At 43.2% G+C, this 23483-nt stretch overlaps 1 protein-coding gene across 1 annotated transcript in view; it reads right to left on the bottom strand.

Moving 5' to 3' along the window:
- The window catches only part of aacs (acetoacetyl-CoA synthetase), a 129734-nt gene extending 107611 nt beyond the window's left edge, over positions 1–22123 (bottom strand). Inside the window, exons 1-4 of the mRNA XM_055655660.1 lie at positions 21781–22123; positions 19594–19697; positions 11966–12086; positions 8881–8994 (exon numbers count right to left, since the gene is read on the bottom strand). Coding sequence (XP_055511635.1) covers positions 8881–8994; positions 11966–12086; positions 19594–19697; positions 21781–21910 — 469 coding nt within the window. The 5' untranslated portion in view covers positions 21911–22123. The remainder of the gene's footprint in view (positions 1–8880; positions 8995–11965; positions 12087–19593; positions 19698–21780) is intronic.
- Positions 22124–23483: the final 1360 nt, after the last annotated feature.

Genomic DNA, 23483 nt, shown 5'->3' with positions numbered 1-23483 from the left:
CCGACGCCTCCGCCAAAAATAAAGAGTATTAGTTATAAAAAAAAGTTGGGGCAAACGTGGATTGTTCTCTCTGGAGTGTCGTAGGCTGAGAGACAAACTGACAGAAGTATATCAAATTATGAGGCACATGGATAGGGTACATAGAATTATTATCTCAGGGTGGAAATATCAAATTCTAGAAGATACACATTTAAGGGCACACGTTTAAAGCTGATGAGTGAGGCAAGTATTTCCTTGCGCACAAAAAGTGATAGGTGCCTGGATTACACTGACAGGGGAGGTGGTAAAAACCAATACCATAGCAATATTCATGTGGCAGTTAAACAGACACCCAAACAGGCAGGGATTAGAGAGGAATGCAGGCCATGTGCACGCAGATAGGGTTAGTTTAGACTGACATCGTGGTCGACATAGACATGGCACACCAATGAGCCTGTTCTGTACTCATCTGTTTATAAATTTGCTACAGATGTGTGTGTGTGTGTGTGTATATATTATATATGTGTGTGCATATGTGTGTGTGTATGTATATTATATATGTGTGTGCATGTGTGTGTGTGTATGTATATGTGTGTGTGTGTGTGTGTATGTATATTTTATATGTGTGTGCATGTGTGTGTATGTGTGTGTGTGCATGTGTGTATATTATATATGTGTGTGCATGTGTGTGTGTGTGTATATATATATGTATGTGTGTGTGTGTGTATATTATATATGTGTGTGCATGTGTGTGTGTGTATATTATGTGTGTGTGTATATTATGTATGTGTGTGTGTGTGTGTGTGTATATTATATGTGTGTGTGTGTATGTATATTATATGTGTGTGTGTGTGTGTGTGTGAGCATGTGTGTGTGTGTGTATATGTGTGTGTGTGTGTGTGTGTATGTGTGTGTGTGTGTGTGTGTGTGTATGTATATATGTGTGTGTGTGTGTATGTGAGCATGTGTGTGTGTGTGTATATATATATATGTGTGTGCATGTGTGTGTATGTATATGTGTGTGTGTGTGTGTGTATATATATGTGTGTGTGTGTGTGTGTGTATATTATATATGTGTGTGCATGTGTGTGTGTATATATATGTGTGTGTGTGTATGTATATTATATGTGTGTGTGTGTGTGTGTGTGTGCATATTATATATGTGTGTGCATGTGTGTGTATATTATATATGTGTGTGCATGTGTGTGTGTATATTATATGTGTGTGTGTGTGTATGTATATTATATATGTGAGCATGTGTGTGTGTGTGTGCCTGAATAATGTAAATTCAGAAAACATTTGTAATTTGCAATCTCCACGCATTGCTGTGCGTTACATAGTTCGCTACATTGTTGTAGTGTGTGTATTTAATGTGCTAATATTTACATTTGCACATGTTTCAGCATACATTTAAATGTTGCTGTGTTTCTATGACCAAACACTGTTGTACATTGTATCGCTGTTTGTCTAGCAGTTTGCGTATTTCATTGCCTTCAACTTTGCTTTAATGTACATGCGTGTTCTTACACTTTTCATTCTGTGCACGGCTTAATCTGTAATCAGTTCTAGTTTTCTCGGATACTGCTGGAATAACTCCAACGCAACAGACCTGGGAATGTGAACTACAATCTAACAGAGTCCAGCCCATGCTAAACCATTCCCCAGCGATACAAAACAATATCGCGACAGAATCTTAGGATGGCACAGTTGCATGGCTGTACAGCCCAGAACCACTCAGGTTGCTTTCCAGGTGGAGTTTGCACGTTCTCTCTATGACGGCATTGGCGTTTCCCCAGGGGCTCTGGTTTCCTGCAGAAATGTGGGGATTGCTATGTTAATTGGCCACTGTAAAATTGCCCCTAGTGTTTAGGAAAGTGGTAGACGTGTGCGAGGCAAGGAGAGATGATGGGAACATTGGGAGAATAAAATAGGTTATGATAGGATCAGTACAAAATTGGGAGCTGGATGTTCAGGGTTGTGGGCTGAAGGTCCTGATTCTGTAACTCTTACTCGCTGGTTGGATCATCTTTTATTGAAATTGTACTCATGCACTGTAGATGAGGTTTAGTTATGGATAGATAAAATAATAAAAAGAAACAGGAGTATAGCAGGGTACTGTCAACCAGAACTAGTTCACTGTGGGATGAGAAGGGAAGAAAATCATGTGTGTCTGTTCAAACCTGTAATGAAGCATTCCATGAATAAATGGAAACCAGGACAACTGCCTTGTGACATGCTATCACGTGGGCCACTTTGCCACCAGAACAAACAACCCTGTTCTCCCAGATTTGCTCCCTCAATCCAGTCAATGAATTTTAGTGAAACACAAAATAGTCAATGAGTATTGAGTAGCCCATTGCTTTGTGTAAGGGGGATGGCTAAAGGGATTCTGTCAGGGCACCAAAATAGTTTTGGCCATAAACAAAGTTAATAGGATTCCTGGTTTTAATCACAAAGAACATTCGAATGCTTTTGATTTTCATTAAGTCCAAGGTGCAATGGGAAGTCTATATGCAACAGAGCATGTTGAACGTAATCAAGGTTTGCTCAAAAGGAGATTGCTTTACAAAAATATTTTTTTGCGGGGAGAACTGTGTAGAGGAAAGCTTTGCAGTTAATGTCCACACCTGGCTGCACTGAGCAAGTGGCAGTGGACGTCTTCAACCACTGCAGACAGCACGGTGAAGGTAATCCTACAATACTGCACGATTGGTCATTCTAGATGTCGAATGAACATGACAATGCAGGGACATCTTAATTATGGCCATGCTCCCATGCAGCTGCAGTTTTCAGTGGAAATCATTGATTTGGGATACACCAGCAAAAAAAGCTTTAAAAGATTTGCTCGCGCTGACGACCATCCTGGGGAGCAGATGGTGGAAGGAAATATTGTTTAATGTGGTGAATATAATGCATAGCAGCAATGCTTGCTCCTGAATAGTGTACTGTACTAGAGGAGCTGCTCCATCCAAACAAGTGGAAAGTATTCCACCACACTGCACACACCACGCGCTGCAGGTGATGGAAACATTTTAAAGTCTCAGACAGAGAACATCTCACTGGAGAATATCAAATCGACTCTCCTTCCCATACAACCTTTCTGTCCTGGGCCTCCTCCACTGCCAGAATGAGACCACACACTAACTGGAGGAATAGCACCTCGTATTCCGCTTGGGTAGCTTACAACCCAATGGTATGAACACTAAATTCTCCAATATCAAGTAACTAATCAACAAACACCTCCTTCCCACCCCCATCTTTTCCCCTCTCTCTTCTGTGTCCCACCCGGGAGTGCACCCATTTCTCCCACTATCCCAGCCCCCTTCCTCTCTTTCCACCCACTTCCTTTCCTTTTGCTTTACATTTCTCTCTTCTTCTCTCTTCAACTGACACCCTTTTGCCTCCTTTGCATCTTTAACTTTTGTCGGCTCATCTACCATTCACCCCCCCCCCCCCCCCCCCCCCTCACCTGTATCCACCTATCACTTGCCAGGCTTTGTCCTGCCCCCACTTCTCTTCCAGCCGTCTCCCACCCCTATAAAAATCAATCCGAAGAAGGGCCCTGACCCGAAATGTCACCTATCCATGCCCTCTAGAGACGCTGCCTGACCCACTCCAGAACCTCTGTGTTAATTTGTTTGCCAACATATGCAGTTTCTTGTTTCTCTGTTGATCCAATTTCTCACCCTCTCTCATAGCCATGACATTTGCCCGGTTATTTTTTTTTTTTTTTGAGTATCTACTGCACTTCACGAACATTAACTAGGACATGGTAGACATCAGCAGCATTTCAAGCCTGCCCTGCCATTCAATGTGGTTATGGCTGATCTGCTGAAGGAACTCATCTCCTCTTCTGTGCCAGTTCCCATCGCCCACCACTCCCCGATCTTCTACTTTAAATGCCTACAATTGATCAAGCTCCCACAAAATCCCCTTTCTGCGTGAAGTAGCTCCCATGTATGTCACTTTCAAATGATATCTCCTATTTAGTAACTACATCCTCCTGTTAAGATTCTCTCAATCCTGGAAACATCTCAATATCTATCTTTGGGCAGCACAGTGGCGCAGCGGTAGAGTTGCTGCCTTACCGCACCAGAGACCCAGGTTCGATCCTGACTAGGGGTGCGAGCTGTGTGGAGTTTGTAAGTTCTCCCCCGTGACCTGCGTGGGTCTTCTCCAGGTGCTCCAGTTTCCTCCCACATTCCAAAGATGAACAGGTTTGTAGGCTAATTGGCTTGGTAAAATTGTAACTTAGTCTGCATAGGGTAGTGTTGGAGTACAGGGTGATCACTAGTCGGCGCGGACTCGGTGGGCCAAAGGGCCTGTTCCCACGTTGTATATCTAAACTCGACCAAATCTATTGTGTCCGTGATATAATGTAATATCAATTACATTTCTCTGCAAGGACAACTCCCTCCTCCCTCACATTGGCCAAGTGAACACATTTGTACTGCCTCCAATGTCAGAATATACCTTCTTAAATAAGGGGACTAAAAATATGCACAGGACTCACCAATAGCCTGTGCAATTGCACCAATATCTCCCCGTATCCAACCCACTTGCAATAATGGCAAGTGCGTTGTGAGCCTTCATAACCACGTGCACCTGCCTGCTAACCTTTTTTTGATTCATGCACAAGAACACAGAGGATCCTCTGTACCTTTCTCCACTTGGCTAAGAGTCTGGCTTTGGAATCCCCTTACTGATGGGAATCACATTACACTTTCCCCACATTACACTCCAATAATCAAGTTCTTCCCCAACACACTCACCTAGAGTTGCAGTCCTAATATCCAGATTCCAACATACCCTCCCCTCATGTTGCGTAGGAAGGAACTGCAGATGCTGGTGACACAAAACGCTGGAGTAACTCAGTGGGACAGGCAGCATCTATGGAGAGAATAATGGGTGACGTTTCGGGTCGAGACCCTGCTTCAGACTGAAGAAGGGTCTTGACCCAAAACGTCACCAATTCCTTGCTCCAGAGATGCTGCCAGTCCCGCTGAGTTAAGAGCCTGTCCCACTTAGGCGATTTTTTTAGGCGACTACCCCACGACAATGTCTACGACAAGCTACAACAACCTACCACCTAGTTGACGTCAAGCTATGGCAAGCTACCGACAACCGGGGACCCATTAGGACGTCCACCTACGACAACCTACGAACACACTTGCGATAACCTACGACAACCGAAGTTAACCTACGTCCACCGTGACAAGCTACGACATTGTTGGCCATAACTGAAGACAATTCAGTCGCCAGTACCTGTCGCCGGTTGATGTAGGTATTCGCCAAAGGAATTCATCAAAGTCACCACCGGCGACAACCTACGACACCACTGTCGCCGACTGACACCGAAAATATTTGAACATGTTGAAAATCCAGCGGCAACCAGAAAGACGCTACGACTCTTTGGGCGACTGAGGTGACTACTCACGACCGTACAGGCGACACCCCGGCAACCACGTGGCGACAGCCTAGTCGCCTAAAAAATAGCCTACTTGGGGCAGGCCCCTTACTTCAGCATTTTGGGTCTATCTCCCACCCATTTGTGTCATTAGCAAATTTAGACACCACACACTCTTCCCTCTCCTCCAGATTGTTAATGTAAATAACAGAATAACAAAGACCTGATCCTTGGGGACTTTTCAATGCGCTGTTTCCTTACGGCTGAATAAGACCAGTTAATTGTTACCCTGTCCTCTATATTGTCCTGACAGCCTTCTATATAATAACCAATCTTCAATCCATGTTAACCCACCCCTTCAAATAACATATGCTCTTATTTTCTATACCAGCCATTTAAGTATCACCTTGACAAATGTTTTCTAAAAATTCACACACACTACAGGTCCCCCACCTCCCAACTCTGCAAAGTTGATAAACAGTATTTAACTTTCACAGCACATCGGCTTGGTTAAACTTCTTAAGCCTCCCTAAAGACTGGCTAATTCTTTGTTGATAATAGGCCTCGATGGGGAAATAGAAATTAAGTGAAAGATTTGAAAGATACAGTCTCTTCTTCCCACAAGACAAACACAGCTAACAGGTGCCTAATGACAGTCAAATAGAGAGCAATACAATCTTCACACACATTGCGAGGACATACAATCTGTTTAAGGTTAGTTGTTGAGATATTGGTCGATAATTTTGTGTTGTACATTCCTGTTAACCCTTTTTGTACCTTCCTTATTTTGTGGAGGTATCCCAGTCCAGAATCATCGTTAGGATTAATTAGCTAATTCCCTTAAATTAATCAAAAATCCTCTGCAGCAAAAGCTAAGCTTTGCATAAAGGCATGATTGATCAAATTGATTGATTCAAAGATACAAGTATGGAGACAGGCTCCGACTTGAACCCAGTTTGTCCACCATTGATCACCCATTTATTCTATTGCTGTCTTATCCCACTTTCTCCCCAACTCCCTGCACCTTAGGGGCACTTTACAGAGGCCCATTTACCTACAAACCCACATGTTTTTGGGATGTGAGGGTTAAACTGGAACACCTGGAGGAAAGCCAGCGTTAACAAGGAGAATATGCAACCTCCACGAGGACAGCGCCCGAGGTCAGGATTGAACCTGGGCCTCTGGCGCTGTGAGGCAGCAGCTCTGCCAGCTGCAACACTGTTCCGCCCCTTGACTACCCAAACAAAACAAGGCAAACTTGCAAAAGGAATGTCTAAGCTTCCACTTCACATAATCAGCGATGAATTAAAACTAGAAGACAGACAAAATAAGCTGGAGTAACTCAGCGAGACAGGCAGCCTCTCTGGAGAGAAGGAATGGCCGATGTTTCGGGTCGAGACCCTTCTGCAGACTCCAGTCTGAAGAAGGATCTCAACCCGAAAAGTCTCCTTATCTCCAGAGATGCTGCCTGTCTCTCTGAGCTCCTCCAGCTTTTTGTGTCTATCATCGGTTTAAACCAGCATCTGAAGTTCCTTCCTACACACAAGTAAAACTAGATTTCCACTGAATTGCTTGTGTTTGAAGAGTCCTTGTAAAGGCTGTTGCATGTTCCTTTGATACAAATGTGATACAGTATCAAATTTCACATTGGCAATTCAGGCTGGAAATGCAAAAAAAATATTCCTACAGAGAATAATACTGTGATACAACTGTTCAAAATGTTTCCTTCTGATCTGTAATATCAAATGGACATCGCTAGGTATTGATTGAAGAGGAAAAAACATAGATTTCTACTCAATAATTCAGCTATCTAAAAGAAAGTTATTCAGTATTTCAGATCATTAATGATTGTTCAGTAAATTGATGCATCAGTTTACCGAATCATATTAAAACCAGCTTTATTTTTGCTTACTACCTTAAAAGATATCCCAAAACCTTCAGACAGATTTTTTTTTTTTTTAAAGAGATTAAATTTACAACAGCCACAGGTGGTAGATACAGCAACAGCATTTAATAGTAAGTAGGATAGGTACAAGGGCTGTACATAGGCAAATGAGACTACCTTGGATGGGTCATATTGGTCAGCATAGACGAGCTGGGCCAAAGGACCTGTCTCTGTGCTGTACGATGCTAAATTAGTTTAGTTTAGAGATACAGCCTGGAAACAGGCCCTTCAGCCCACCAACTATATGTGCCAACCAGCGATCCCGCACACTAGCACTATCCTACACACCAGGGACAATTCTTTACCAAGGATAATAAAGGATAATTAACCTACAAAGCTAAATGGGATAGATTCAGAGTAAGTCTAATTGAGCATTCATGAGGCACTATGGGTCAACAGTAGCACTGTTTCCACCACCATCTTAGCTTAGGCAGGAACTGCAGATGCTGGCTTACATTGAAGATAAACACAAAATGCTGGCGTGACTCAGCCGGACAGGCAGCATCTCTGGATAGAAGGAATAGGTGACATTTTGGGTCGAGACCCTTCTTCAGGTTCCTTCCCCATCTTAGTTTAGTTTAATAGGTTAGTTTATAGTTTAGTTTAGACACACAGCGTGGAAACAGGGCCTTTGGGGAAACCAAACCGACCAGCAGTCGCCTGTACACTAGTTCTGTCCTAGGGGAGGATTTTGCAGAAGCTGATTAACCTACAAACCTGTACATCTTTGGAACGTGGAAGGAAACCAGAGCGCCTGGAGAAAAATCACACAGCCACAGGGAGAGCGTACAAACTCTCCCCAGTGTGTAGGATAGAACTACACAGCGTACAGTTGTTGTCGTGGACTCGCAGGGCCAAAGTGCCGGTTTCCACTCTGTATCTCGAAACGAAACTAAAACAAGTAGGGCTAAATGTGTGTGAAGGATGCGTGTGAAGTTTACAGCAAAGATACACACAACATACAGACCAGTACACTGCAGTCAGGCATTGAAAGGGAAATAGAATAGGTTATCCTTCATTGGAGCAATATTCAAATACAATACAATTTAGAGTGGTGCGGCTGGTAGAGGTGCTGCCTCAGATTTGATCCCGACTTCGGGTGCTGTCTGTGGGGAGTTTGCACGTTGCCCCTGTGAGTTTCCTCCGGGTGCTCCGGTTTCCTCCCACATCGCAAAGATGTGCAGGTTTGTAGGATAATTGGTCTCTGCAAATTGCCCCTCGTGTGCAGGGAGGGAGTGGATGTGAAAGTGGGATAATGTAGGACTAGTGTGAACGGGCGATCGATGGTCGGCGTGGTCTCGGTAGACCAAAGGACCTGTTTCCACGCTGTTTCTTTCAATCGATCAATCAAAACAATGATGGACAATTTTTTTGTAGGTAGGCCACCAGCACAATCTCTCCTCAATACAACAATATTCACTTTCCATTTGAACACATTGAAAAATGTTTGATATGGAAAAATAAGTTGTTTCAAGCCATTTGTTTTTTGAATAAAAAACCTAACATTAAAAATCTTTTTTTTTGGTTTGGAAGTTGAAAGGATACCTACCAACAACTCTATCACCTATCTTCAGCCCCATCTTTCGGAGTGCTGCAGCGTACAAAGCTACATCTCTCTTTAGTTCTCCAAACGTCACCTTCTCGATCTCCTCCTTGCCCTCCGCTGTAAGGCAAAACACAGATAAAAAATAGACAAATGGATCATGGCACGTCACACCTGATGACTATCATCTCAGGTGCATTAGACAAGCAGAATGAAGGCACACTTTTGCAATTGAACAATCCAACATCACAAAAGGCAATTTTCATTACATTTTGAAACGTCAATAAAAATGATAAGACGCCAAGTTAAAGTTTGATCGAAAATATGAATTATCTTGGCATCGGAACCATTTGCAGGATCACCTACTACAGCCCTTTTCATCAGAAAGATAAAAATCAAATGAGGTGAGACAAAGATCCTCTGCAGAGTTAGTGAGATAAGCAGTTAGTTGTATGTATAAATAATTAAATACTATAATGGATCCCAAACAATAAGTGGAAGTGTAGCTGTTTAATATAGTGTTTGGCAAAATGCAAGGAAATAAGATTTCTCCCAGAAGTCAACTTCATATTAAGATCACATTAACCATATAACCATATAACAATTACAGCACGGAAACAGGCCATCTCGGCCCTATAAGTCCGTGCCGAACAACTTTTCATGTTGGACAACCAAAATGATAAATTAGACAGATAATTTAACTTCCACATATCTGAACAGAATAACTCACTGTACCAGTGCACATTCACAGATGCACAACAGAAGAGTTGCTGCCTTACAGCGCCAGAAACCTGGGTTAGATCCTGTCTAAGGATGCTGTCTGTACGGAGTTTGTACATTCTCCCTGTGACTGTCTGGGTCTCTTCCCGGTGCTCCAGTTTCCTCCCACACTCCAAAGACGTGCAGGTGTGTACGTTAATTGGCTTCTATAAATTGTCCCTAGTGCATAGGATTGAATTAGTGTACAGGTCGGCTCGTTTCCACACTGTAAAACTAAACCTAAATAACAATAAAAAGGACCAAACACAGTGATGTGATACTCTAATGTTGGCCTATTAGAAACTTCTCAACATAATGCATACTTCTACAAGTGTGCTCAAAGTGTGGCAGCTAAGCTTTTTTGTTACTATATTATTGACCATTACTTTCAGTGAAGGATGTGAGCATTTATTTCCAGATCATGAATTTATTCAGGTGGACCATCTAATTTTGAAAGATGTTCTTGAATAATAATTTTCTTTAGTTTAGAGCTACAGTGCAGAAACAGCGCACCCGGCGAAAAACCCACGCGGTCACTGGGAGAACATGCAAACTCAACACGGACAGCGCGTGCAGTCAGGAACAAACCCAGCTCCTCTGCTTCAACACTGTGCCATCCAGAAGCTTTTTGCTAAACCTTTCAATGGAAAAAGGAATTCCACGACAGCTGTAGTTTGAGCTACCAAACAACTACTAAAACGTAACAGTAAAGTTATTATGATTTCTAGCAGGTTTGGAAAATTATAGGTTTTCTGTTCCAGAAATGTACCGGATGGCTGGATCAAGAGAGGAATAGATTGGGTAGAACGGCAGAGTTTCTTGCCCAGAGTAGGGGAATCGAGAACATAGGTTAAGAATGAACGGGGAAAGATTCTATAGGAATCTGAGGGATAACTTTCACACAAAGGTTGGTGGGTGTATGGAACAAGCTGCCGGAGGAGGAAGTTGAGGCAGGGATTATTGCAATATTTTTAGAAGCAATTAAACAGGTATGTGGATAAGGTTACACAGAAAAGCTGGAGAAACTCAGCGGGTGCAGCAGCATCTATGGAGCGAAGGAAATAGGCAACGTTTCGGGCCGAAACCCTTCTTCAGACTGATCGGGGGTGGGGGTGGGTGGGGACAAGAAAGGGAAAAGAAAGGGAAAAGGAGGAGTAGCCAGAAGGCTGGAGGGTGGGAGGAGACAGCAGGGGAGCTGAGGAAGGGGAGGAGACAGCAAGGACTAACAGAATTGGGAGAATTCGATGTTCATGCCCCGGGGGTGTAGACTCCCCAAACGGAATATGAGGTGCTGTTCCTCCAATTTCCGGTGCTGCTCGCTGTGGCCATGGAGGAGACCCAGGACAGAGAGGTCGGAGGCGGAGTGGGAGGGGGAGTTGAAGTGCTGAGCCACCGGGAGGTCAGCTTGGTTATTGCGGACCGAGCGGAGGTGTTCGGCGAAACGATCGCCCAACCTCCGCTTGGTCTCACCGATATAGATCTGCTGGCATCTAGAGCAGCGGACGCAATAGATGAGGTTGGAAGAGATGCAGGTAAACCTCTGTCGCACCTGGAACGACTGCTTGGGTCGTTGGAAGAGATGCAGGTAAACCTCTGTCGCACCTGGAACGACTGCTTGGGTCCGAAGGGTTTCGGCCCGAAACGTTGCCTATTTCCTTCGCTCCATAGATGCTGCTGCACCCGCTGAGTTTCTCCAGCTTTTCTGTGTAACCTTCGATACTACAGCATCTGCAGTTCCCTCTTAAACACAGGTATGTGGATAAGACAGGTTTAGATGGATATGAGCCAAACGCAGGCAAGTGGGACTAGTGCAGATGAGACATGTTGGTCAGTGTGGGTAGGTTGGGCTGAAGGGCTTGTTCCCACACTGTATGACTCTACTATCAGAGAATTGAAGAGCTTTAAGGGCCTGTCCCACTTGGCGATTTTGCCGGTGTCATATCAGTGTCGCCAAAAGATTTTGAGCATTTCAAAATCCAGCGGCGACATAAAAGTGGTTGCGACACTTGAAAAAACACTGCGCGTCATACGCCATTACGCCCCGTATTTTTCGGTGACATGATACATCAGTCACTGAAAGAAAATCGCCAAGTGTGACAAGCCCTTTAACTCAGGGATTGCTTCTCAAGCAACTGGTTGGATGTGTGGAGTTAAATTGAGATTTGAAAAATTATAAGGCGAGAAGCATTGTTTGCAAGTTCCATATTTCTAAAGCAAAGCCAGGAGGCATTTTTGATTGTTCTGATAAGTAAAAAAGACAAGGTTTGTTCATTTAAAGGAGTTTTCTAAAGTAGTTTCACCCCACATGCCAACAAAATGACAAAACACTTACATGCTGCATAAAGGGCCACTTTGTCGTCATCTTTATGCTTCAGTAGATTCTCTGCATAGTTTAATCTACTCCCTTTGAACCATTCAGGAGCATCTGCAATTTCTTTTGTCCTGTCTATTACCTGTGGGCAACACGAACAACAGGAATGTTTGTTGCATATTCCTAAAATAGACCCAGTTACATAGCTTCTTTATACTATATCGTAAATTGCAGTTTTAACTAACATTTCAACAAATGAATGTGAAACAGATAAAGATTTAAATACAAAATCACCAAAAGCACATTATTTAATCAAGGCCTTAGCATTACCGCCTTTGTCCTTTTAAGAATTTACGTAAACTTTGTGCTTTTCACTCGATTAACATTCAAGCATGTTGACGATTTACAAGTGCGCAACTTAATTGCAAACATTAAAAAATATTTTAAAATATAGACACAATTTCTGGAAAACCACCAGCTTAAACTTGACTTTGTTGTTACTAAGAATTCAGTCACACGTGGACCTTAAAGTCAGAGTAAATCTGTTATCAACATCTTAAAAACAATAAAGTTCAAACAAATGCAACAATAAAAGACATTATTGAAACAGTAACCCATCTTTAATGAATTTACAACATGAACTACGTTCTAAAATTCACGTAATTTAAAGGCATCTGCTTTTAGAGAGCCAAGCTGGTGTCTTCTGTGTCCATGTGCAGTATCACTTCAGTATCTGCAAAATCTTTAATCAAAATGACATGGGTTTTTCCTAATTTATTCTGGATTATACACTTGCTGATGGGTCATCTTTCCCACCCTGATGCATGTTTGTGCCAGAATAGCCCTTCAGATGGGACTTAAGACTTAATTTCACAACCTTCTAACTCAGATGCAGAGGGCCCCTTGATTTCCAAGCCACTTTATTAGGGTAAACACAATTATTCAGAACTAATCTGCAAGATGAAAGTAAGAACAAAAAAGTTGGCCGCTCAATATGTCCGAGGAGGCCTCCAGCTCCATCGATGGTAGGCCGCAGAGCGACCGGTGAATGCGATCCGAAAATTAATCGCATCTCCGGTAAGGTAAGAAACTGAAAAAAAAAGTTTCCCCTCCCCCCACATTTACAGACTTTTAACACACACTAAAAAAATGTTTTAACTGTTGGCGGGGCTGCCAATCGTGCAACGCCCCTGGTGGTACACACCATTTATTTATATAACATAATACCAGAGCTCCTGGAGAAAACCGAAGGCCACAGAGAGAACATACAAACTGCGTATAGACAGTACCCGTAGTGAAAATTAATAAATCATGAAGCTGCAGCAGAATATCATTTCCCCCATCTTCACACCTTGTCACCATTTACTTTCATATATTGTAAATCATTTCAACCTCATCACTAAACCAAACTGATCACACTATTTTTGCGGGTGGCACAGGGACGCAACTGGTAGAGCCGTTGCCTCACAGCATCAGAGACCCGGGCTCGATCCTGACCTCGGTTGCTGTCCGTGTGGAGTTTGCACGTTCTTCCTGTGATAGCATGGGTTTCCTCCGGGTGTTCCGGGTTCCTCCTATATCCCAAAGACGTGAAGGTTTGCAGGTTAATGGGCCTTTATAAATTGCCCCTAATGTATAGGGTATGGATGAGAACGTGGGATAACATAGAACTAGCGTGAACTAGCACAATGGCGCAGTGGTAGAGTTGCTGACTTACAGTGCCAAAGACCTGGGTTCAATCCTGACTGCAGGTGTTGTCTGTACAGAGTTTTATGTTCTCTCTGTGATCTTGTGGCTTTTGTAGGATGTTCTGTTTTTTTCCCCACATTCCAAAGACGTGCGTGTTTGTTGGTTAATTGGCTTATGTAAATTGTCCCTAGTGTGTAAGATAGAACTAGTGTACGGGTGATCTTTGGACAGCATGGAGTCAGTGGGCCGAAGGGCCTGTTTTCACGCTGTATCACTAAACTAAAATAAAGTGATTCATGTGTAGGAAAGAACTGCAGTTGTTGGTTTAAATCGAAGGTAGACACAAAATGCTGGAGTAACTCAGCTGGACAGGCAGCATCTCTGGAGAGAAGAAATGGGTGACGTTTCGTGTCGAGACCCTTCTTCAGAAGTCTTCAGAGTCCGAAGGGTCTCGACCCGAAACGTCACACATTCCTTCTCTCCAGAGATGCTGCCTGTCCAGCTGAGTTACTCCAGCATTTTGTGGCTAAAGTGACCCATGGTCGGCCTGGACCTGGTGGGCAGTTTCCATGCTGTATCTTTCAATCAATCTATATGGAGTTTATCTTTCTTAACCAATCCACCATGAGGAGAAACAGATTGCCATATTAGATACAAATCAGCAGCCCAGTTCAACACTTATAAAACACCTTCAGAAATCTTTGCAATTCACAGAGGGGTTGCAATGACTGAATTAAACATAGCGGCCTTTCATAAGCTGCAAAACAAATATTGCTGAGGAGCTCACACTGACTTGTCTGTGCCCCTCCTTCACTCTGCATGAGGGCAGCCATCATTATTTTGGCCCACCCTTGAACCAGTAATCTGTTGCAAAATATTAAATTGTGAATATCAACTCTGCTCCTAAAAGCTCTAGAAATATAACTGTCCCTACAGCTGGTATAGTATTCCGCAAACAAATCCTCAAGTTCTGATCAATTGCAAATATAAATATAAATAGAGGGACAGGCACTCAAAAGACATACAGGTTTGTAGGCTAATTGGTCCTTGGTATGTGTAGGATGGTGTTAGTGTGTGGGGATCACTGGTCAGTGCGGACTCGATGGGCCAAAGGGCCGGTTTCCGTACTGTATCTCTAAAACTGAAAAAACTAAACTTAAAGTAGAACACGACTCTATCCTTTGACTCAGCCATCACCATCTTGCTGTTTTTTCCCCCCTTTCTTGTAATTTATCCCAGGAGAAATTATAAAGCCAAGTATAAATTGCAGACCAACAGTGACAAAGAGTTACTGTAGACATTCAGAAAAAAAAATTGCGGGCCAAGTTGCTTGATGCCGTAAGAATTTGGCCACGTTACAAAAGAAAAAAAATGTAGCCACGCCACCAGGATGTCAGAAGGCCTGTTAAACCCAGCCTACTCAATTGAAATTCTTATTCCTCACAAAGTGAAGAGCACATTTATTGATCAACTTTCCTCCAGATCCCCAAAAAATGAGGAAGGAGAAAAATGGAGGGAGAAAGGAAGTGAAGACTTAAAAAGGGATTTTCAAGATAATCTAATTTTGTGATATCTAATTCTTTTTTTTTTTTTTTTTTTTTAAAAGAGACACAGCATTGAAGCAGGCCCTTCGGCTCACCGAGTCCACACCGACTGGCGATTCCCCATACGCGAGCACTATCCTACACACTAGGAACAATTTACAATCTTTACCAAAGCCAATTTGCTGTCTTAAGAATGTGGGAGGAAACCAGAGCAACTGGGTAAAAAAGGCTACGTGGTCATAGGGAGAATGTACTAACTCCGTACGCACAGCGCCTGTCGACAGGATGGAGCGCAGGTCTCAGGCAATGTACGGCTGCACCACTGTTCTACTCCGTGCAATTTGCTGAATAACAAAGGCCGTCACAGGCATAAAAAAGATCAATAGTTAATACAAAATCCCCGAATCCCTTCCCCCATCAACCCAACCCACTTATCAAATTTCCAACCGTGAAAATTAAAACTCCTCGCCAAAATTAACATAACGTGTAACAAAGCAAAGGTTAATTACCATTTACACAATGTGAAATTAGAACACAGAAACAGGTTTGCATGCTTTGTGTTAGCATTTAATGCTTTCCCATCTTGCTTCACCCATCCCCTTTGACATACCAGCCTATTTTAGTGATGGAAGTGCAAAGGAATGCACCCTGGCATTAGCCGTAGGGAAAGTGCAGCAACCTGTTATGAAGAAATTAGTATCAGGGCGGTCATGGTGGCACAGCGATAGAGTTGCTGCCTTACAGCGAGTGCAGCTCCGGAGTCCTAGTCAATCCCGACTACAGGTGCTGTCTGTACGGAGTTTGTACGTTCTACCCGTGACCCGCGTTGGGTTTTCTCCGAGATCTTCGGTTTCCTCCCATACTCCAAAGACGTACAGGTTTGCAGGTTAATTGGGTTGGTAAATGTACAAAAATTGTCCCTAGTGAGTGTAGGGTAGTGTTAATGTGCGGGGATCGCTAGTCGGCGCGGACCCGGTGGGCCGAAGGGCCCGTTTCCACACTGTATCTCTAAACTAAAGGGCACAAAAAAAACAATAACCGGATTGGGCAGAGACAACAGTAATCCATCAAAGGAAAGTCATGTTGAACAAATCTGTTAAAAGTTGAAGTTAGCAGAATCAATAAGGGAGCCCCAGTGAACATTATTGGGAATAACATTGTCAGATGGATTGAAGAATGATTAATTGGGGCGGATTAGAAAATGCAACACGTTCCCAACAAATCTCACCAAGTTCCACAGAGCATTTTATTGCAATGCATCACAGCATGGTTCGGGAACAGCTTCATCCAAGGCCGCGAGAAATTGCAGAGAAGTGTGGAAGCGGCCCAGACCATCACACAAACCAACCTCCCTTCCATTGACTCTATCTAAAACTCACACTGCCTCGGCAAGGCCAGCAACATAATCAAGGATGGGTCTCACCCCAGAGACTCCTTCTTCTCCCCTCTCTCATCAGGCAAGAGGTATAGAAATGTGAAAACGTACACCTCCAGATTCAGGGACAGTTTCTTCCCAGCAGTTATCAGGCAACTGAATAATTCTATCAACAACTAGAGAGAGGTCCTGAGCTAATATCTACCTCATTGAAGATCCTTGGACTATCTTTAATCGGACTGTACTGAACTTTATTTTGCACTAAACATTATTGCCTGTATCACCGGCGAGCAGCGGGCCTACGCACCCCTGGCCTACAGAAAAGTCGGCGTAGAGGGAGGCAGGTGGTTGGGTCAGAGCCCAAAGGCCCCCGAGGTCAATTTGGGCTGAGGACGAGGTCAATTTGGATCGAGGACAGAGCTTTGGAGTCAAGACTGGCTGAGGATGGGGTTGAACCAGGGTGGATGACCCACATCACAGAGAACAAAGGGGGATGTGGCATGGGGGGGGAGATGAAGAAGGGATGAGTACTTTCTGTAACTTTGTGACGACTCTCTTGTATACTGTGAATGCAAAAACATATTGGGATACCTAGCTGGGTACAAATGACAATAAAACATCATCATCATCATGTATATGTACACTGTAGACGGCTCAATCATAATCATCTATCGTCTTTCTACTGACTGGATAGCATGCAACAAAAAGCTTTTCACTGTACCTCAGTACATGTGACAAGAAACTAAAGAAAAAAAAGACAGACAAAAAATCAAAATAAAAGCATAATTTTCAGTTTGGGAAACAGAGAGTACTATGGGGCCTCAGGGATCACTACTGATGCTCAAAATATTGACTCTTGTTACTGATGATTCGTGTAGTGGAAAAATAGTGGAATGTATCCAGGTTTACTGATGACACAAAGCTGGATGTCAATGTGAATTGGAAGGAGGGTTCAGAGAGGCCTCAGGGAGATATTGAAAGGCTAAGATGATGGGCGAGAGCCTGGCAAATGGAGCATAATACGGAAAAACGCAATGTCATCCACTTTGACAGGAAAAGTTTAAAAAAAGTGTACTCTATAAATGGGGAGAGACTGAAAGATATTGGTGTTCAGATTTGCTTGGGTGCCCTCATATCCAAATTATTGAAAGTTAACGCAAGTAGAGCAAGCAAGTAAAAAGGTAAAGATACATTTGAATACTAGGGAAAGGTTATCGAACTAAATTTTTACAGGGCCCCACCGGGATGTTGCATACAGGTTTGGACTCATTACCCAATGAAGGGTATTACGATAAAGAAAATGGAATTAACTTTACCAGATTGTTTCTTGAAATGGGTTGCCTGTCCTATAAGATTGAGCATGGTGGACCCATGCTTGCGAGAGTTTATATGAATGATTGGTGGCCTAAGTGAAACACACACAACTCTTGTGGGTATTGGCAGGAATGATGCAGAGACCTTGCCTTCACTGGCTGGATTGTCACAAACCAGAGGCCAGTCTCAATATTAGGGTTCAAAAGAAACAGGAGAAGAAATTACTTCATTCCAAAGGCAGTGAATTTTCCTTCCTTGAAGGCTTTGGAGATTCCTTTGCTAAGCACCTTCAAAGCACAGATCAAAAACATGTCTGGATATGAATGGAATAGAAGGTTACGGGATTAGTGCGGGGCAGTAGCACTAAAGTAAACGGTCAGCCAAAGACACAAGGTGCTGGAATAACTCAGTGAGTCAGGCAACATCTCTGGAGAACATGGATAGGTGATCTTTCGGGTAAGGATCTTCTCTCGAAAGGTCACATATCCACGCTCACCAGAGATGCTGCCTGACTCACTGAGTTACTCCAGCATGTTGTGTCTTTTTCGTAAACCACCATCTATAGTTCCACATTTCTAAAAGAACAGCCATTATCTTATTGAACTGCAGAGAAGGTGCAAGTCAACAGATACACCTTTCTTGTTTCCCTTTCATATATTCATGTGCAACGTCAAATCCTATTCCTCCACTGCTGACCAGAAAATCTAGGCCAATACAACAGAAGCTGCAATGAGTGCTCAAGAGTCATTTCTGAATAGTCATTCAGTAATAAAGGTCACTACTTGTGCTAAACCACTATTGACCAAGTTTCTAGTGATACTTTTCCTGCTCCAACATCTTGCCTGCCAGCCCACTGATCCCAACTTCTTGAGGTATTTAATATCTCTAAAGCAACAAATTTATTCACTTAGTAGAAACAAAGAACTGCAAATGCCAGTGTACACCAAAGATAAGCACAAAGTCCTGGAGTAACTCAGCGGGTCAGGCAGCAATTTCTGGAGAAAAAGGATGGGTGACATTTCAGTCGGGACCCTTTTTCAGACACATTTTTATAGCCCATCTGAAGAAGGACCCCAACCCGAATCGTCACCCATCTTTTTTCTCCAGAGATGCTGCCTGTTTCGCTGGGTTACTCCAGCACTTTGTGTCCATCTAAATGTTTTCACTTGACTATTTGGCAAATGAATTTATCTCAGTGAATGTCCTCTCTCTAACTAATAGTTTGCATCAATCTCTTAATTATTAAGATGATCCAACATAAGACAGAAAGCCTCCACACACTGGAGGTAGCAAAAAGACCCCAACTTTGCAATGTAGTGGCCAGGCATTACCTGAGTGACTTAGACATGGGCTACTTTGATTTAGGAACACACAAAGATGGAAAGTTGTATGCAATAATATGGGATAGAGTAAAAATATTGACTTTAATTGAACCAAGCTTCAGATATGAATGTCAACTCGCAATCCAGTCACATAATTATATTACTGCATCTCTCCACTCCCAGGGCTGTAGTGAGCTAGCATCACAGAAGACACATTGTGCTCAATACTTCAAAACCTACCACCAGCTTTAACTATTTTACATAATTTATATATTCTGCTTTGCATTCACTTTCCTACCCGCTTGAGGCACATTTCTTTATTTTGGCACACTTTCCTCAATACACTTTAGCAAAAGGGAAAATCAAAACTACGCCCACTGGCATATAATTAATAAATCATCTTACCTCGCTGTAATGGTGGGAATAAACCAATCCACTAAATTTCCAAAATTCTGCCCAAAACTCGGGGTAATTGTCCACCGACCACTGATATAGTTCATTATAATTAGCTGTGAACAAATTTTTAAAAAGGGTTTTATGACTGAACGTTAATTTTATAAGACCATTCCTGCAGTATTAATGGGTGGGAATTACAGGTGGGTTTAGGAAGAACATGTTTCCCTTTCATATCTTATTATCATTATACCAAAAGGCTCCAACACTTTCAACCATTCAATGTTTAGTTTGAAATAGCAGCTATCAATCTGATGATTTTTAAAACCATAATTTATCTAAAAATATAGTGACTTTTAATTTTTAATCACTACAGCCACAAGCCTTACAATCATCCAATCGTATTCCAACTTTTGGTAAATGATCAGGGGTGTTTTAAAAGTACAATATATTTCTTCAGAAAGCCAATGTAGCACTCAACTATAAAATATCAATCTTACAAGAGGAAGCACTGGAAATTCAAGGGTCGTAAAAATGTGACTCCTTGCATTCTCTCGGCACATTCAAACCCCAATCACAGAATGGATTTACTTTACAGTATGCAAGGCAAAAGCAAGAATGAGTTATATAATACATTTTAAACTATGTCTGTCAGAGTTCAATGTGTGCAAATAAGCAACATCCAAACCATGTTGTCTGCAGTAACAGGATATTGACTTAATTTGTGTAAGAAGGAACTGCAGATTCTAGTGTACACCGAAGATAGACACAAAATACTGGAGTAATTCAGTGGGACAGGCAGCATCTCTGGAGAGAAGGAATAGGTGATGTTTCAGGTCGAGACCCTTCTCAGACTGAAAGTCATGGGAAAGGAAAATAAGAGATATAGATGATGATGTAGAGAGATATAGAACAATGAATGAAAGATATGCAAAAAGTAACAATGATAATGGAAACAGGCCATTATTTATATCATTGATCATTAGAATAGATCATTGTTAGCTAGGAGAAGACGACAACAAAGCAAACAGAGGTAAAATGTAACCGGGGACGATCAGACTGGTCGGAGAACTGGGAAGGGGGAGAGATGGAGAGAGATGGAAAGCAAGGGTAACTTGACGTTAGAGAAGTTAAAGACTTCATTATTTGGTCAAAATGCACAATCCATACTGACAAATGCCAGAGGGGAAAATATGACAGGGAGGGATTGCAATTATGCACAATGATGGTGGCTTTAATGTTATTTCAGCACAGGTGGTCACAGGCTGATCGGAGAGATGTTCAATTAATTGGTCAGAAAGCTGGTATCGAAAAATGACACATGTCAAGGTACAAATCAAAAATGGGTTGAAACCTGTGACACCAATTTTACAGCTGGGGTGAAAAGCAAACAGCAAAATGGGCCAAAGAGAGGAGAAAATTTTCAACAAGACTGGGGCGAGGTAATGAAACAACCTGTGGGCGAGGTCGGGGGTTTTAACCGACAGTGGTTGCATGAAGAAACACAGTTATATCTTGACAAATATTAGAGAGACAGCTATTTTGGTCTAGCAATTATAAACAGCCGTCTCATCCTCAATTTTTTTTTTAAAAACACCGAGATCTTAAATGTTCAGGACTTCAAATAATGATGAATAAAGATAGCTATCCGAAATTTTAAGCGTTCAGGATTACAAATGATCATGAATATTTAAAGAGAGCTATCCGAAATCTTAAGTATTCAGGAATTCAAATAATCACTAATATTTAAAGACAGCAATCCGATTAACTGGGCGTAGCTACAGCCAGTCAGTCACTGAAGATCAGGCAGACAAGCGAAAAGGCCCGAGAAAGCAGGGAGATGGAACAAAATGGTGATCAGATCATATTTGGATCAAGAGGGCAGAAATGAAGATAATGTGTGATGATAGAGAGATTAAATCAAGAGAGTAAAATGAAGATAATGAGAGTGATGATAGAGAGATTGTGGGCGAGGATGGTGGGGGATGATAATAAGAGTACATAGTGCTGGTGGTGCTCACACACAGCCATGGTGGGTGAGCAGTGTTCAATGATTGTATTTTTCTCTTTGCACTACATGAATGGCTTGGTTTTGAACTCGTGTGTGAATTGACTGGAAGGATATCTCGATACACGTGACAATAATAAAGCCAAGAGCGACAGTACCGACACCTTGCGCCAGGCAACCGTGGCACTTACCGAGGGGCAGGCCAAACTTGTCACTGGTCAGCTTCCTGAACTGGTCCATGCGTGTGTTCCTCTTGGAGTCGGGGTACCACATCACTTTCGACTCCACGATCTCCTCGCACACCACGTCCTCCTTCGACATCTCGGCCGCTACTGTGTGACTGTGTCCTCCCGTAGCCGGTGGGGCTGTTGCTGCCGCTTTGTGGATCGGCGTTTACACTGGGCGAGCGGCGAGAAACCAACACCAACACCAACACCAACACCAACCCTCCCCGGCAAATGCCAGCGGTGCAGAGCCGGGCTGGAGACCGAGGAGCGGCCGTGAGAGACTCAACCCCCGCCCTCCTCCTTCTCCTCCTCCTCCACCTCCTCCACTCCTTCTCTCCTTCTCTCCTTCTCTCCTTCTCTCCTTCTCTCCTTCCCCAGCTCCTTCTCCCTTTCTCTGCTTCCCCGTCTTTCCTTCCCTTTCTCTCTCTCTCTCTCTCTCCTCTCTCTCCTTTCCTTTCTCTCTTTCTCTCCCTCTCTCCTTTCCTCTCTCTCTCTCTCTCTCTGCTCTCCTCTCTCTCTCTCTCTCACACTCACTCTCTCCACACACACGCCGCTCTACGTGCCCCCCCCCCCCCCCCCCCCCTCCTCCCATTGGCCGCCGCTGGCCCCCCGCCCTCGCGTCATTGGATGGGCCGAGCAGTGACGAGCGCATCCGACCAATCAGAACGCGTCCCCTCTGGCCTGTCGTCGTGCCGGCCAATAGGACGAGTCAGCAGGTCAGGCGGGGCTGGCCAATCGGGGCCCGGCGCTGGGACAAACCCCCGCCCCGCCCCCCTGGCCATTGGGCCCCTCCCACCGCTCCTCACCCACTCAGCTGCTCCTGCCACCAAACCTGCCACTGCTTCATTGCAGCTAAACTCCCCCCAGTGCAAAGAAAACTTGGACAATCTAGATTATATTCCCTCTGCTGCAATTAGCAGCTTTACCCATTGTAAATTGGCAATTTCATATTTTCTAACAGCAGTATTAGGCCATTCGGCCCATTGTCAGCTCTGCAATTCAATCATGGCTGATCTATATCTCTCCCTTCTCAATCCCATTCTCCTGACATCTCCCCATAACCCCTGACGCCTAATCAAAAATCTGTTAATCCCCGCCTTTAAAATATCCATTGACTTGGCCTCTACAGCCTTCTGTGGCAAGAAAATCCACAGATTCACCATCCTCTGACTAAAGAAATTCCTCCATCCCCTTTCTAAAGGTAGGTCCTTTTATTTTGAGTCTATGGCCTTTGGTCCTAGACTCTCCCACTAGTAGAAACGTCCTCTTCACATCCACTCCATCCAGTCTCCATTTCACTATTTATGAACCATTCTCATCTATTTAAATTAATATTCCAAAGCATTTCCATTCCATTAGATAGACACAAGTAACTGCAGATGCTGGGTAAAAAAAAAAACAGACACCAAGTGCTAGAGTAACTCAGCAGGTCAGGCAGCATCTCTGAAGAACATGAATAGATGACGTTTCAGTTTGGGACCCAACCTGAAACATCAGCCATCCATGTTCTCCAGAGATGCTGCCTGACTTGCTGAGTTACTCCAGCACTTTGTGTCTCCATTCCATCATCACAACCTTTCACGTCGACCTCCATAAATCTCACCTGTCACTTGCCCTCTCTCAATTATCTGCTTGTGAAATCATTATCCATTTGTTAAATCTGCACT

The sequence above is a fragment of the Leucoraja erinacea genome, chromosome 25 (genome assembly GCF_028641065.1).
Source record: "Leucoraja erinacea ecotype New England chromosome 25, Leri_hhj_1, whole genome shotgun sequence".
Classification (NCBI taxonomy): Eukaryota; Metazoa; Chordata; class Chondrichthyes; order Rajiformes; family Rajidae; genus Leucoraja; species Leucoraja erinaceus.
Note: the sequence above shows the minus strand (reverse complement) of the source record. Positions and strands in the feature narration are given on the sequence as shown.